This window comes from Benincasa hispida, chromosome 6 (assembly GCF_027475165.1).
Source record: "Benincasa hispida cultivar pf3 chromosome 6, pf3_genome.v1.1, whole genome shotgun sequence".
Classification (NCBI taxonomy): domain Eukaryota; kingdom Viridiplantae; phylum Streptophyta; class Magnoliopsida; order Cucurbitales; family Cucurbitaceae; genus Benincasa; species Benincasa hispida.
In genome coordinates this window covers 56,825,855-56,838,979 of record NC_143483.1, presented here as the reverse complement: position 1 = coordinate 56,838,979, position 13,125 = coordinate 56,825,855, and the positions used below count along the sequence as shown (strand labels likewise).

General features: G+C 34.5%; 1 protein-coding gene across 1 annotated transcript; it reads left to right on the top strand.

Annotated features, from left to right (window-relative positions):
• The first annotated feature begins 4,299 nt into the window (after positions 1-4,299).
• LOC120080292 (FkbM family methyltransferase) lies at positions 4,300-7,696 on the top strand. Its single transcript, XM_039034924.2, has 2 exons — positions 4,300-5,162; positions 6,799-7,696. Exons 1-2 carry the CDS (start codon positions 4,557-4,559, stop codon positions 7,159-7,161), a joined length of 969 nt encoding a protein of 322 aa, XP_038890852.2. The 5' UTR covers positions 4,300-4,556; the 3' UTR covers positions 7,162-7,696.
• The last annotated feature ends 5,429 nt before the right edge of the window (positions 7,697-13,125 follow it).

Genomic DNA, 13,125 nt, shown 5'->3' with positions numbered 1-13,125 from the left:
GTTTGCTCCTTTGAACCGGAATGGACAGTTGAGATCGGATGTCACAATGTCGTTGTTACTTGTGAGGGCCATTACAGAATTGGCAGAACGGATCATCTTAAAAATGTTGGAACCGACCACCCTCCGATGGTTAAACTCGACAGTGAACAATCAGGAACCGATGGTTGTAAAAATGTAGAACCTACAAAACAAAAACTCGTTACGGACTGAGTCACAGATCTCACTCTCTTTAAGACGTTTCGTGGCTCTGGCCAGGTGTGCAAGCAGGCCAATGGTATTGCCACGTCGTCTCAAGGATAAAATAGCCCCAAAAAAGGTCACGATCAAAAATTCACCGTCATCGACCGGAAAACTCACACCGTTCAGACTGATCTGCTAAAAAAATTGATTGAAAAAATTCAAACTGGAAAAAGAGGGTTGAGAGAGAGAGTAGAGAGTAATTTGAATGAATGAAATGGTTGGAGAGGCTGAAGGCTTGCACCTTTTACTTGTAGAGTCGCAAATTATGTGGAACAACTAAACGTGTGCGTTGAAAACTTGGCATTCATTGTGACATGTGGAGCGTTGAAAAAATAATAATAAAATCAAATGAAAATAATTATTAATAATAATTTTTCAAAAAATAATTACACCCTTGCCTCTCTTCGCCCGATTGGACAATGACGCGTGTGGGATTTTCATTGTACCCACATTGGTGGGTCTCCTCACTCCCTCTAAAATATGGGTACCCTTTCAGGCCGAAACCTAAGGTCAAAAATGGGAGTATATGAAGGAAACTTCACTTTTCAACTTAACCGATGTAGGATTCTCAAAAACCATTTTTCTTTTTAAAACCCAATTTTCACCAACAGGCGTTGACATATTAATCTTCACCACCCCATCATAGGCGGTTTCCATCTACTCAGATGACAAATCCCATCCTCCATCACTACTCCCCGGTTAGGTTCATCCCCCCCTCCCCAGAGTCCAATTTTCAGAAATCCTAAAAATGCCCCCATCATCCTTTTTAATTACACTGTGATTAATCCGACATCTTTATTAATTGGACTGTAATTAGTTATTCGAATATGTTTTTCATTACTTTTGATTTATTTGAAATTTATGTTGCTTCAAACACACCTTTTAACCATTTTGTCAATTTGATCCAATCTAAGGTTTTTCTAACTTCTGAACATATTATTTCTTGGTTAACAATGTATTGTGATGGTTGTAGCAATCCTAATGTTATTAGGATCGTGGAGGATAAAAATGTATCATGGTTGTTATCCTTTGTTTCAGAATCCTCTTATAATAATGTTTATTCTATAGTCGACAATATTCCATCCTGTCAACCAGATCCTTCAATTACACTACATATTGGGTTCCTCATCTAAAACCTCTAACAACATGCATGATATTGTTCTGCAAACTTTTACCATAAAGGAAGGCTTTATTTTTAATAGCAAGGATGCATTAAAGAAGCTACTTGCTTGCTTTTAGAAATTTCCTTAACAACTTCTTTAATTTCACTTTAATTAATCCAACAATTTCGTTAATTATACTGTAATTAATTCATCAAATACATAATTCTGGTTATTTTAGTTTGCTTTCAGATAGCGTGGATGAATTTTCTCTCTGCATGCGGATATTTTGGCATGAATTTTGGTTTTTAGTTTGAAAATCCTCCAAATTCATATCTAAAGAATTTTCTATCTTCAAATTTTGATATGAATTTTGAAATCTCATATTATATTACTTTTCATAAATCTCCTTTCTATTAATTCTAACTAAATAATATGATTGTAAGATTGTTTTTTATCAATATCTTTATTATAATTTTCTTGTAAACAATTTATAAATTGTTTTTATCATTATTTTCAATAAAATTTCGTTTTAAACAAGAAGAAGGATATATTTATTGTGTTTCTCACCTATTCTTCTTATTTTTAAATTTAGCTTTATCAATATATTTATTATTATTTTGTTTGAAACCTGAAGTTTTGTATTTAGTTATTATTTTGAAAACTCTTCAAATTTGTATTTAAAGAGATTTTCAACATTCAAATGTTGATTTGAGTTTCTAAATCTCATATTATACTACTTTCTTAATTTAACTTTGTAATTTCATTTTATTTGATCTGGTTCGAGAAATTGATTGAAAGATTTGAATTAAAAAATGGTAAGAAGTCGAAGTCAAAGTAAAAGTCAAATTTAAATAAGAATTGATGTGTATGTATGTATTTATGTGAGTTGAAAAAAGGGAAAGAAAGTTATTTTTAGCTTAAAAGCGTTGCATGCTCCCCTCCCATTACTTTCTCCTTTGCGAGAACTACCTTGAATGCAAACTCCATCTTTTCCTTCTTCCTGTAAGATCCATAAACTCTAACCAACAACCAACTACCACTAGCTGCTACCCGCCAACGACCGCCGCTTGTTGTCAACCATCGCATACCGCCAACCGCCAGCCATTGTGGATAAGTTGTGCACCATTTCCCCACACTCTCCTCCCATATTTTTATTGATTGATGTTGCTCGTTGTAACCAGCCTCAGGAGGCTTGCCCCCTTTCGTCAACATCCGTTGATTGTCTTTAGAATGCCAACGTTGTCGATCGTGATTGTTGTCACCCAGTACAGCTATTGTTCATGCCGTTCAAGGTTAAAAGTGGCTGATACAAAAATGGTTTTTACTTTTGGAGAATATGAATAAGGAGTTTCATGTTTCTCAACCCATTCAAAAGGTAGGTTGTTAATTTTGATTGGTTTTAATTAATGTATCATTAATAATTTTTCTTAACGAGGGTTTGTAATATCTCATTTGCATGCTTGAGGTACTTTCGACATTTATAATTTTAATTCATTTTGCCATTTTTACAAAAGAAAAGTTAGTTTGTTATTTTTCCAAATTAAAAGTTAAATGTGTCATTCTTCTTGTTAGCCTTAGAAATTTCAGATACATACATATAGATCTACTCCACTTTGAAAATTATTTAACTTTATTTCTTGAACTTTTATTTGTTCAATTTTAGTCACTGTACTTTGAACAAATCTTAATTCTAGTCCCAATGCTATTTTATTGTTGATTTTTAATTTTTTTTTATTGAAAGTACAGATATTAAAATTAGATAATTGAAAGTACAAGGACTAAAATTAATCAAATTTCAAGTATTGGGACCAAAATTGTATTTTGACCAATAAAAATTTTAAGATTCTATTAAATAGAAAATTGTAAGATAATCTATATGACAAAGTTTAAAGATCTACTGGACACATGATCAAAAGTTAAATGCATTCACTTTAGCTGGATTGCATCCTCTTGAGATATCTTATTGGAAACTAAATACCGACGCTGCTTTGTGCCTTAGGATAAATCTGGCAGCTTAGAGACCATCTGGGTTGTGTTCGCCTTATTGGTCTCTTATGTATATTCTTAGATGTTGTGAGGTGAAGGTTCTAGAAGCAGTTGCTATTTGCATTGATATGGAGAGTACTTCCTCGATTCATATTACAAATCTTATGATTGAATCTAATTGTTTGTAAGTTGTAAAGCTTTTGAATGACAAGGCGATAAATCTCTTTGAAGTCTCTTAATTAATGAGGCTAAATGTCCTGACACACTCTCTAGCATGAAATACTTTGGAGAAGTAGTTTTCTTCCCTTCTCCCATCACCTTATCACCTTTTTTTTCTCTTCTTTTTTATGATATGTGGAGTATAAGAATCAAATATTTGATATTAAGATCAATAGAACAATTTTTATGCCATTTGAGCTATGCTCATTTTGGCATAAAATACAGATTTTTTTTAGAAAATTATTTTAAATGACAAAACTGCTAAAAATATTTACAACTAATAACAAAATATCACAGTCTACCTATGATATTCTATAATAGACAGTGATAGACTATTATCTATATCTATTTGTGTCATGATAGACGCATATAATAGTCTATCGCGGTCTATCATATATAGATTATGATATTTTGCTATTATTTGTAAATATTTTAGTTCATTTTTCTATATTTGAAAACAGTTTTATTTTTATTTTTTATTTTTTTGACAATGTCAAACAGACACAAGTTGAACATTCTGATATTACATTTATAATTTAACCAATTAATACAAACTAAAACCAAGCTCAAATTAGCAAGTTATAATTAATTGCTTGAAACTTCAATTCAAGATAACATAAATAAATTAGAAAACTCAACAAAGCAGGTACATCAACCACCATCCATAATTACAAAACCTTTTTCTCAAAAATAATAATGATAATAATAATAATAATAATAATAACAATAATAATAATTACAAAACTTTTTTTTTCTTTTTTTTGAGATAACATAATTACAAAGCTTTACTTAGCAAAAACCAAAGGTAGTAGTAATAAAAAGGTATACTTGACAATATCTATTTAGTTTCTCTTTTTAGATGAATCTTCAACTTTAATAGAACTTCTCTCTTTCTCCTCAAACTCTGTTTCGTCACAGATCTATACCTTAGCTATCTGGGAATTCTTGGTTTCACTTTACTTCAAATCTTCAATCTCCTTCGAAATTTTAGTTTGATCTTACATTTACATGGCAAATGCCTGGAAAAGAGACAAAACCCACAAATTACTTTCCCCCATTTCTCTCTTCTTTCTCTTGTCTTTCTCCATCCTCATCATCTTCTTTTTCCTCTTCAATAACTCGACCTCTTCAGAACAATCCACTCCCAGTTTCAAAATCAAACCACATTTTCCATTTCGAACAATATCCCCCTTCGATTGCTTCAAATGCCCTCAATCATATCCTGTGATTGCCAACGTTGTGGAAGGAGTTCGGTACCCGTTTCTGTTTTCGATTGCAGATTTGGGAAATTTGCCTGATAAACCCCACAAAAACATTGTTCGGATGCTGAAGGGGAAACCCTTTCGGAAGCCAGACATTTCAGTGACGATTCAGGAGGTTTTGGAGAAGATGAAGGGCGATTCCAGTGATGGGTATGTTGTTGATGTGGGTGCTAATGTGGGAATGGCGAGTTTCGCTGCTGCTGCGATGGGTTTCCGTGTTTTGGCATTTGAGCCGGTTTTTGAAAATTTGCAGAGAATTTGTGATGGAATTTACTTGAATAGGGTTGGGGAATTGGTGAATGTGTTTGAGGCTGCTGCATCTGATAGGCTTGGGAACATCACTGTTCATAAGGTATTATCTGCTTCATAAAATCAAACTTTACAAGTTGTATGGTTCTTGTTGCTGAACTTGCAGTCTCATTTGTGATTAGATTTGATTAGATCTCGCAACTTGGAAATGATCAGAAGTAACCACCATGAGTTCCCATCTTTCACGGCTAGCACCCCACAATGCGTTATAATAGTTTTTATCGGCCCTTCCTGGAAGATTCGTATAAAATTTGATTTCTTCTCAGCCAGAAAGGACCTAGAATAACTATTTCAACAAGTTGTCCAAGATGGTGCTGGTTGTCAAAGATTGAAAATATTTGAGGATTATTTTTGACAATTTTCCATGAAACATTACCTTCGTGTGTTCTCCAAATATCGCAATTAAACTATTTCCTTTTCGGGAGCTACATATATAGAAAATAAACTTCTGAAGTATATGCAAGTTAAATTACACTAAGAATACTCCATTCAGTATTCTTAGTGTAATAAAACTTGTTTATATTGTGGATAAGAAAACTGGTTAGTCTATCAAATTATGTAGATGATGTAAGAATCTAACAACTTTCATTAAAAAAAAATGTAAGAATATAAGGGAGTACAAAAAAAAAAACAAACAAACAAAAAAAATTACTAGTTAAGGTTTCCAACTAAATAGATGTTACTTTGATACCAAAGCTCAAAAGAAAGATGGAACCTCATCAAGGGCCAAGTCATTTCCATATGATTGTGTTACGAAGCTGAAATTGAAATGGAAAGTAACAGGAAATAGTGTTGTTTATATAAGAATATCTCAACAGATTCGAAATCTCCTAAAATTAATGTCCAAATTTTTCATCCCCAAAATCCGTTAAACACACTATTTATTTCCTCCTTTCACCAGCCAACCTTCTTGCTGACGACAATTTTCCCTTCCAGTATTCTTATAATATCTCTAATGGATTCATATTATGAACTGATTGCATGTCATGGTGCCTTAAAAATCCTTTTAGATGTTCTTGAACAAAGATTTCTTCTTAACTACTTTGGAATGATGGGAAAGTTTATAGTGTAAAAGAAATTCAGGGGTGTGATTCTATCTTCAAGATGATTATCCAATATGGATCTTAGATCTCACAAGTTTTATGAATTTACTACAGATATCTTTACGTGTTTCATGATACCAAATGCAGTGATGTATACAGTGATGTATTCTTAGTTGACTTGTGGGTTAGCTGTTCTTATACTTGTAGGGGTCATTAGCTAGGGTGCATTAGTTGTAAATATAGTGTGTTAGGGTCCATTGTTAGAATTTTGGAGAGTGTAGACCTCTCGAAAGGCTATGAAATTGTAGTTTCTTTATTGATATTGCAATATATATTTCTATCATTTAGTGTTCTTTATTGTTTTTGGAGGAGGTAACCTAACAAGATAACAGAAAAACATCATCTAAACTTGGTTTTACCAGTAGCATAGTGAAAGTTGATTGGTTTCTTACAGTTCAATGTCATGTCGTTGGTCATATGTGTAATCTTCAAAATTTCTTTAAGTAACTCTTCATTTCTTTGCTTTTCTAATGAAAGGGGGACACTTAGCCTTCCTGATCTGGTTCTTTTCTTGGTAAGCTTCTTTCCAACACTTGAGATGCATGATATGGTCACTGACTTTTGCTCGTTACCCAGTTGGTCGGTCGGCTTGACAATAGTGCAGTTTCAGCAACTGGTGCAAAGTTGGCGTTCAAATCCAATGAAGAAATAGCAGTTCAAGTGAAGTCAATTCCGCTAGATGAAGTAATCCCGGATTCGGAACGAGTGCTTCTAATAAAAATTGACGTTCAGGGATGGGAATATCATGTGCTAAAAGGGGCAAAGAAAATCTTGTCTAGGAAGGGCACTGAAGCCCCATATCTCATCTATGAGGAAGATGAAAAGCTGCTAAAAGCCAGTAATAGTAGTTCAAGGGAGATAAGAGAATTCCTTCATTCTGTAGGATATCATCGTTGCACTCAACATGGTACAGATGCACATTGCACAAAGACTGGTTGAAATTCTTTTACAAAGCATACTCAGAGAACAATGAACCTACACTCAAGATCGTTTCTCGAAGAAAATTTGAGACATCTTTTGCCTTCTCGTCTTATAATCAAACACAGTATGACAATCGTCTTGCAAAAGAGCCATTTTCATCTCGACTGCTAAGATAAAGCATGTAGCAGGTATTTCAACATATATGAATCGAGTTTTTGTATGCAGAAGAAGCTGCCGTTTGGGCCTTGCATTTTCAAGTGATGGTCGGGTTTGATGAATCAAAACGTATCAATTTTTCTTTCACCATTCACGTTGGAGGGTTCTGGTGCCTGACATTTTAATTGTGGCATTCTTCAGTTTGTTGCTAGTTAATCTTGTTGTAGATGATAACATCCATTTTCTCACTAGATTCAAAACTTATCTTACAACATTTGATAATTGGAAACCACTTGAAAAGGCAACCTGCGGTTGTATTTTGTTCAGCAGAGCAATTCCTTCTGTGGTTCTGAACTCACTGTCAGATTCCTATGGTAACCATTCATTCAAGTAGTAACTTGTTGGATTTTTTTTTTTTTTTTTTTTTATGGGTGGCCTCATTTGAGAGATCCAAATAAAAAATGGCCACATGTAGAGAAAGTAATGGAAAGTGACCTTCTGTTTACGCCATAAGCATGTGATTTTACCGATTCGCCTCTGAGATGCATCCTTCGTGCTTGCCAATTTATTAACTCGATATTCGATGGCTCGTCACACGTTCCTCGATACACGGTCACTCGATACCCAGCTTCATGGTCATTTGATACGGTTGCAATTGATATGTGTATACTCGATCATATCCCTGTCATATTCGATGTTCGATTGCTTTATACTCGATTATTTTGAATTATTATGTCGTCGGAACCTGCTTTGTAGTTAATGCTCATGTATGAACATACACAAATTGGAGAATTTTCTGACAATATACATGATTCTTGAAAATCAATTTCTTGAAATGTGAAGTACTTTTTTTTATTAACTAAGAACAAACAGAATTGAAACACAAAAGAAAAAATTGGGATCATTTTCCCTTCAAAAAACCCACTTCACAAAACCTGTTTGTCTTAATGGAGATTAAGTTATAAAGGCATTGAGATCATTTCACTATATTGTCTCACACCTCAAATAAGTAAATGAGTATTTTCCTGCTCATTTTTTTTAAAACTTTTTTGATGATGTGCGAGACATACAAATGTAGCAAAGGAAACGAGTGAGTGTGAGTTTGTGAGTGTGCATTAATACATGCAAGTAACTCTCAGTGGAGCGAGGATGAGGGGAGATAGCTATGAAAAAGTAAGCATCGAGTTGAGAATACCGAGTATCGAGTGACGACAATCGAGTAGCGAGTATTTAACAGTTACCTATTTTCCTAAATGCTCGCTTTATGTATTGTTTTTCTTGAAGGATGGATAAGTATATATGCTTACGTTATGGTGGTATATGGGACGACACAGAAAAATGCTATATTGGAGGCCGTTTGAAGGGTTTGCTAGTTCCAAGTACATTGGCGTACAATAAGCTGGTAAATCTTGTATATGATATCATGCAAGTTAGTTCGACAGAGTTCAAGATTATAATGAGAGTGAAATATAAGATGGATATTGATTCTCCTCCAGTATGCTTAATGGACGATGTTGATGTTAAATTTCTCCTCTCAGAGTACGACCGTACTAAACCGCAGGTATTTGTAAGTCTTGAGAAAATCGAAGAAATTCATCGCAGGGCAACATTTGATTACTTAGAGAGATCAGACCAATCCATGTGTAGAGGTAATATAAATGAGCATGATGTTTGTCCATTGGGTGTCTCACTAGAAAACGACAACATTGATGTTAATATAGCGAACATGTTACATCTGAATGTGACAATAGAAGATGTTGGGACATGTGTAAATGAGAATGTGATGATAGAAGAGGAAGATGTTAGGAATGAAAACAGACAACCTCGATTGTTTTAAGGAGTAATCCTTCTGTTGTGAATAAAGAACAACCAACCCAGGTTTTTTTAGGGAGTGGTACTTCTGTCGTGAATGAAGAACAACCAACTCCGATTCTGTCAAATGATTTTGGCTATTTTTTTGGGAGTGTGCCTCGCCAAAATCTGACCAATGTACCATCTAGTAGTAATGCCAGAGCGGGGGACTTGATTATGTAACCACAGTCATCTATAGGGTTGGTGAATACAGTTGAAGAAGGTCAAATTTTCTTCAGCAAGAGTGTTGTGAAGATGAGGTTAGCAATGTTGGCCACTAAGAATAACTTTGAGCTGTAGGTTAAAAAATTGTATAGTGTTCGGTGTTTACACCAGACTTAAGTAGGTTGTTTGAGCAATTAAAATGGACGGATGTGATATTTTCAAGATCACAAAATGCATGTCCAATCATAAATTCTCAATTGAAGTGTTGAATCATGACCATAGGCAAGCCAGCGCATTCGTTATTCACCTAATCAAGGAAAGGTTGGTGTTGATCGGGGGGGACAAACCGCACCATATTATTGAGGATATGCGATAGCAATACGTTGTCAATATTAGTTATGACAAATGTCGTCTTGCATGCATATGGACGAATGTGGTCTTGCATGCATATGTTGTCTTTAAATCAATATATCACATATTTGATTTTACAATAAACAACTTCCCCTTATTCACCTTGATATTGACTCATGCAAAAACTTTCCGAATGAAGGTCACTCTCAAGGTGACACGAAATGTCGCATGAACCTCACGGTGTGAAATCTTTTAGGGATGTGAGAATTAAAACCAAAACATTGTATATTTGATTTTACTGTGAACCCTATTCACCTAGATCTTGATTCATGCAAACACTTTTCGAATGGAGGTCACTCCCAAGGTGACACGAAGCAAAGTATGAATCTCAATGTGAACTCTTAGGGACGCAAGAGCTAAAAATAATATATCATATATGTTATTAATCTCCCACTGAAGCATTTTAACAACATATCATATATGTTATTAAATTCCCACTTGAAGCGTTCTAACAACATATCATATACATTTTTAAATTCTCACTGAAGTGTTCTACAAATTGTTAGGGTATATTTATACTTAGGTTTATTCTGGCTAATTAAACAACCTAAGTCTATGTGGTTTATGAAAGTATAACACTTATAAATGGATTTAGCCTATGATGTATAGGTGATAAACCATTTTATTACCTCACACTACTCACACTAAGCGATCGTGTAGCAGAGCTCAGCGATCGTGTAGCATTTGGTAGGCAATCTTATAACATTTAGTAGGCGATCGTATATAAACTGGTAATATTTTGTCAGCAATCGTGTAGTTCCGAGTAAGCGGTTGCGGGGGTTTATGGGCGATCGTCTAGTGTTACTCATCGATCATGTAGAGACTTTACTATTTTAATTTTCCTCTCAAATTAAACACTCTTTCTCTCCTCCTTTACTTTACTCAGCGATCATGTAGTGACTTTATTTTTTGATTTCCTCCCTCTCCCATTTTCATTTCCCTCTCAAATTTGGTTTCCCTCCTACCAAAATTATCAAATAAAATAACATTTCCCTCTCCCATTTTCATTTCCCTCTCAAATTAAAAACTCTTTTTCTCCTCCTTCACCATCTCACTCACGACCTTCCCTTTCCCCCCAATTTTTTTTTCTTCTTCCATGCGCCCGAGAGCCCTGGCCGTTGTCAGCCTTCATTTTCCCCTTGCCTCCGTTTGCATCGTTGTTATTGAGTTTTTCATTCCGTCGTCTACTCAGTCGTACCAGCCCTCTCCCTCGTCGTCTGTTCAGCTCCCTCGTTGTCTGCTTAGTCGCGCCAGCCAGCCAACTGTGCACGTCGTTCACGAGTCTTCAGCCTTGCCCAGATTTGTAGTCGAACGCCCCCAACCGCTTCCATCATTTCAATCGCGTCCAGATCTGTAGCCGAACGCTTTTGTCGCTTCAGTCCTGCCCAGATCTATAGCCGAACGCCCCCAACCACTTCCGTCGCTTCAGCCCCGCCCAGATCTATAGCCAAACGCCCCCAACCGCTTCCGTCGCTTCAGCCCCACCCAGATCTGTAGCCAAACGCCCTCAATCCTTGTTTTGGGTAAGGTTTGGTAATTTTGTGGGTTTATATGCATAATCTTGATTATTGTTTGATTTTGGGTTAGTTCTGATAAAAACCCATTATGTTTGGGTCGTAGATTCAGGTTGTAGCGGAGTTTGAAGATTGGAAGCGTGTTGCGGGGTTGCAAGGTTTTGACTTTGGCAAATTTTTTTAACTTTTAGTAACATGTTATTAAACTTTGGTTTGATGTATATTCAGACTGGACAAATAAATCAGTGTATGAGTGTTCTTGTTCCTCTTTTGCTTTCTTTTTAGAAAAGTTGGTCGAGGCTCGAGTGAAGCATCGATTTGAGCAAACACTTCGGATAAGTGTTTTAGATGTATTTGAATGAATTTGTGATTTGGGTTTTAATGTAGCATCTTCTATAATGATTTGCTTGTTTGAATGTTTGATGATGAGATTGATTTTGAAGTGCTGGAAGGAGCTGAGTTGCTGTCCAATAGGTTTGAGACCAATCTTGGCAAGGTTTTGATAAGTTTGGAGGTTAGTATTAATAGTTTTTTTGTTACCCATTGAAGTATTGGTCTAATAATTGAGTTATTTTCAATTTTTGATGTTCAATTCAAAGATTTCATAGGATTGGACGTTTTGATAGGTATTAAGGCCTTAAAACTCTTTTGGAATTGTACATAGTTGCTGGAATTTGCATTTTGTAACCATTATTATTGAACTTTTCGTAGGTTGGATTATGTTGTTGTATTTTAACACTTATTTATATATTTTGAAATTTGATGTTATCGCCCTTTATTCTATTTTGCAGGTTGACTTGCTTAAACATGGCTTGCTTGACCCTTAGTTCTCGATCTTTAGACTTCAAAGCTCAATGTATAAATTAAATAATGTACTTTGTTGAGAGGTTATTTATTAAATAATTTGTCACTTTTGTGTTTGTTGAAAGTTCAGTTTTGTATACAAAAGCAATAGTTGAGATTTTATTTTGTGCATATACATGTGAAAGAGAAATATTGTTGTAATTTGTGAAGAGTGTTCATAGTTGAACATATGGATTTTTAGTGAATATATTGAGTTGATAGATCTTAAATGTATAATATTTATTTATTTGATGTAATTTTATTGTTGGAATACAAGGCAGAAAATGAGAATATCGATTGGGGTATTTAATTTGAAAACAAAAAGACATATACTTGACACATAAAAAACATCAAAGAGTATCATACTATACTTGACACTCGAATAAACTTGACATTCCACTAATGTCAAGTGTATTATCTTTCTTGACACAAAAATTGTATCAAGAAACATTTGCCTTGACGTTTTTTCGGAGTCAAGTTATCACACTATTCTTGACACTTGAATAGTTGACACTTTTATAAGTGTCAAGTATAGTCTTTACTTGACATTGGAAAAACGTTAAGTAATCCAGTTTCTGTAGTAGTATATGTTTATAAAACTGTTTAACAACGCTCAATTATTCGGCCATGATCCCTAGGTAGGAGGTGTTCCGTAGACCGTCAACTTAAAAACCTCCAGCCTTAGACAGGATTATAGACCGGTTGAGTTTGTAACCGTGATTTATAAGATAATGACATTTTAACTATTAAAACAAGTGTTTAACCTATGTGAGCTTGTAGCTTATCTTTGTTATGAATTTTAATGTCTAATTCAATTTTATAACAACTTATAAAATTAGACATTCTTTGCATCCATAACATTCAACAAAGGTATTCATCATTTAATATAACACTTATATTAAACAAAAGAAGCCATAAACATGCATACTATATATTTTAACAATTTATAACATATATCCAATGCATGTAACATGCTTCCTATGGTGGAATTTTAAATCTACATGGCATACAATATGCACAAACATGTTTTTTTATTTAAATA

What these genes read in the sequence shown, in the direction of transcription:
- LOC120080292 (XM_039034924.2), top strand. Translation starts at nt 4,557, where the DNA reads ATGGCAAATGCCTGGAAAAGAGACAAAACCCACAAATTACTTTCCCCC. An exon ending in GGAACATCACTGTTCATAAG is followed by an intron (nt 5,163 to 6,798) that starts GTATTATCTGCT and finishes CTCGTTACCCAG; the next exon opens with TTGGTCGGTCGGCTTGACAA.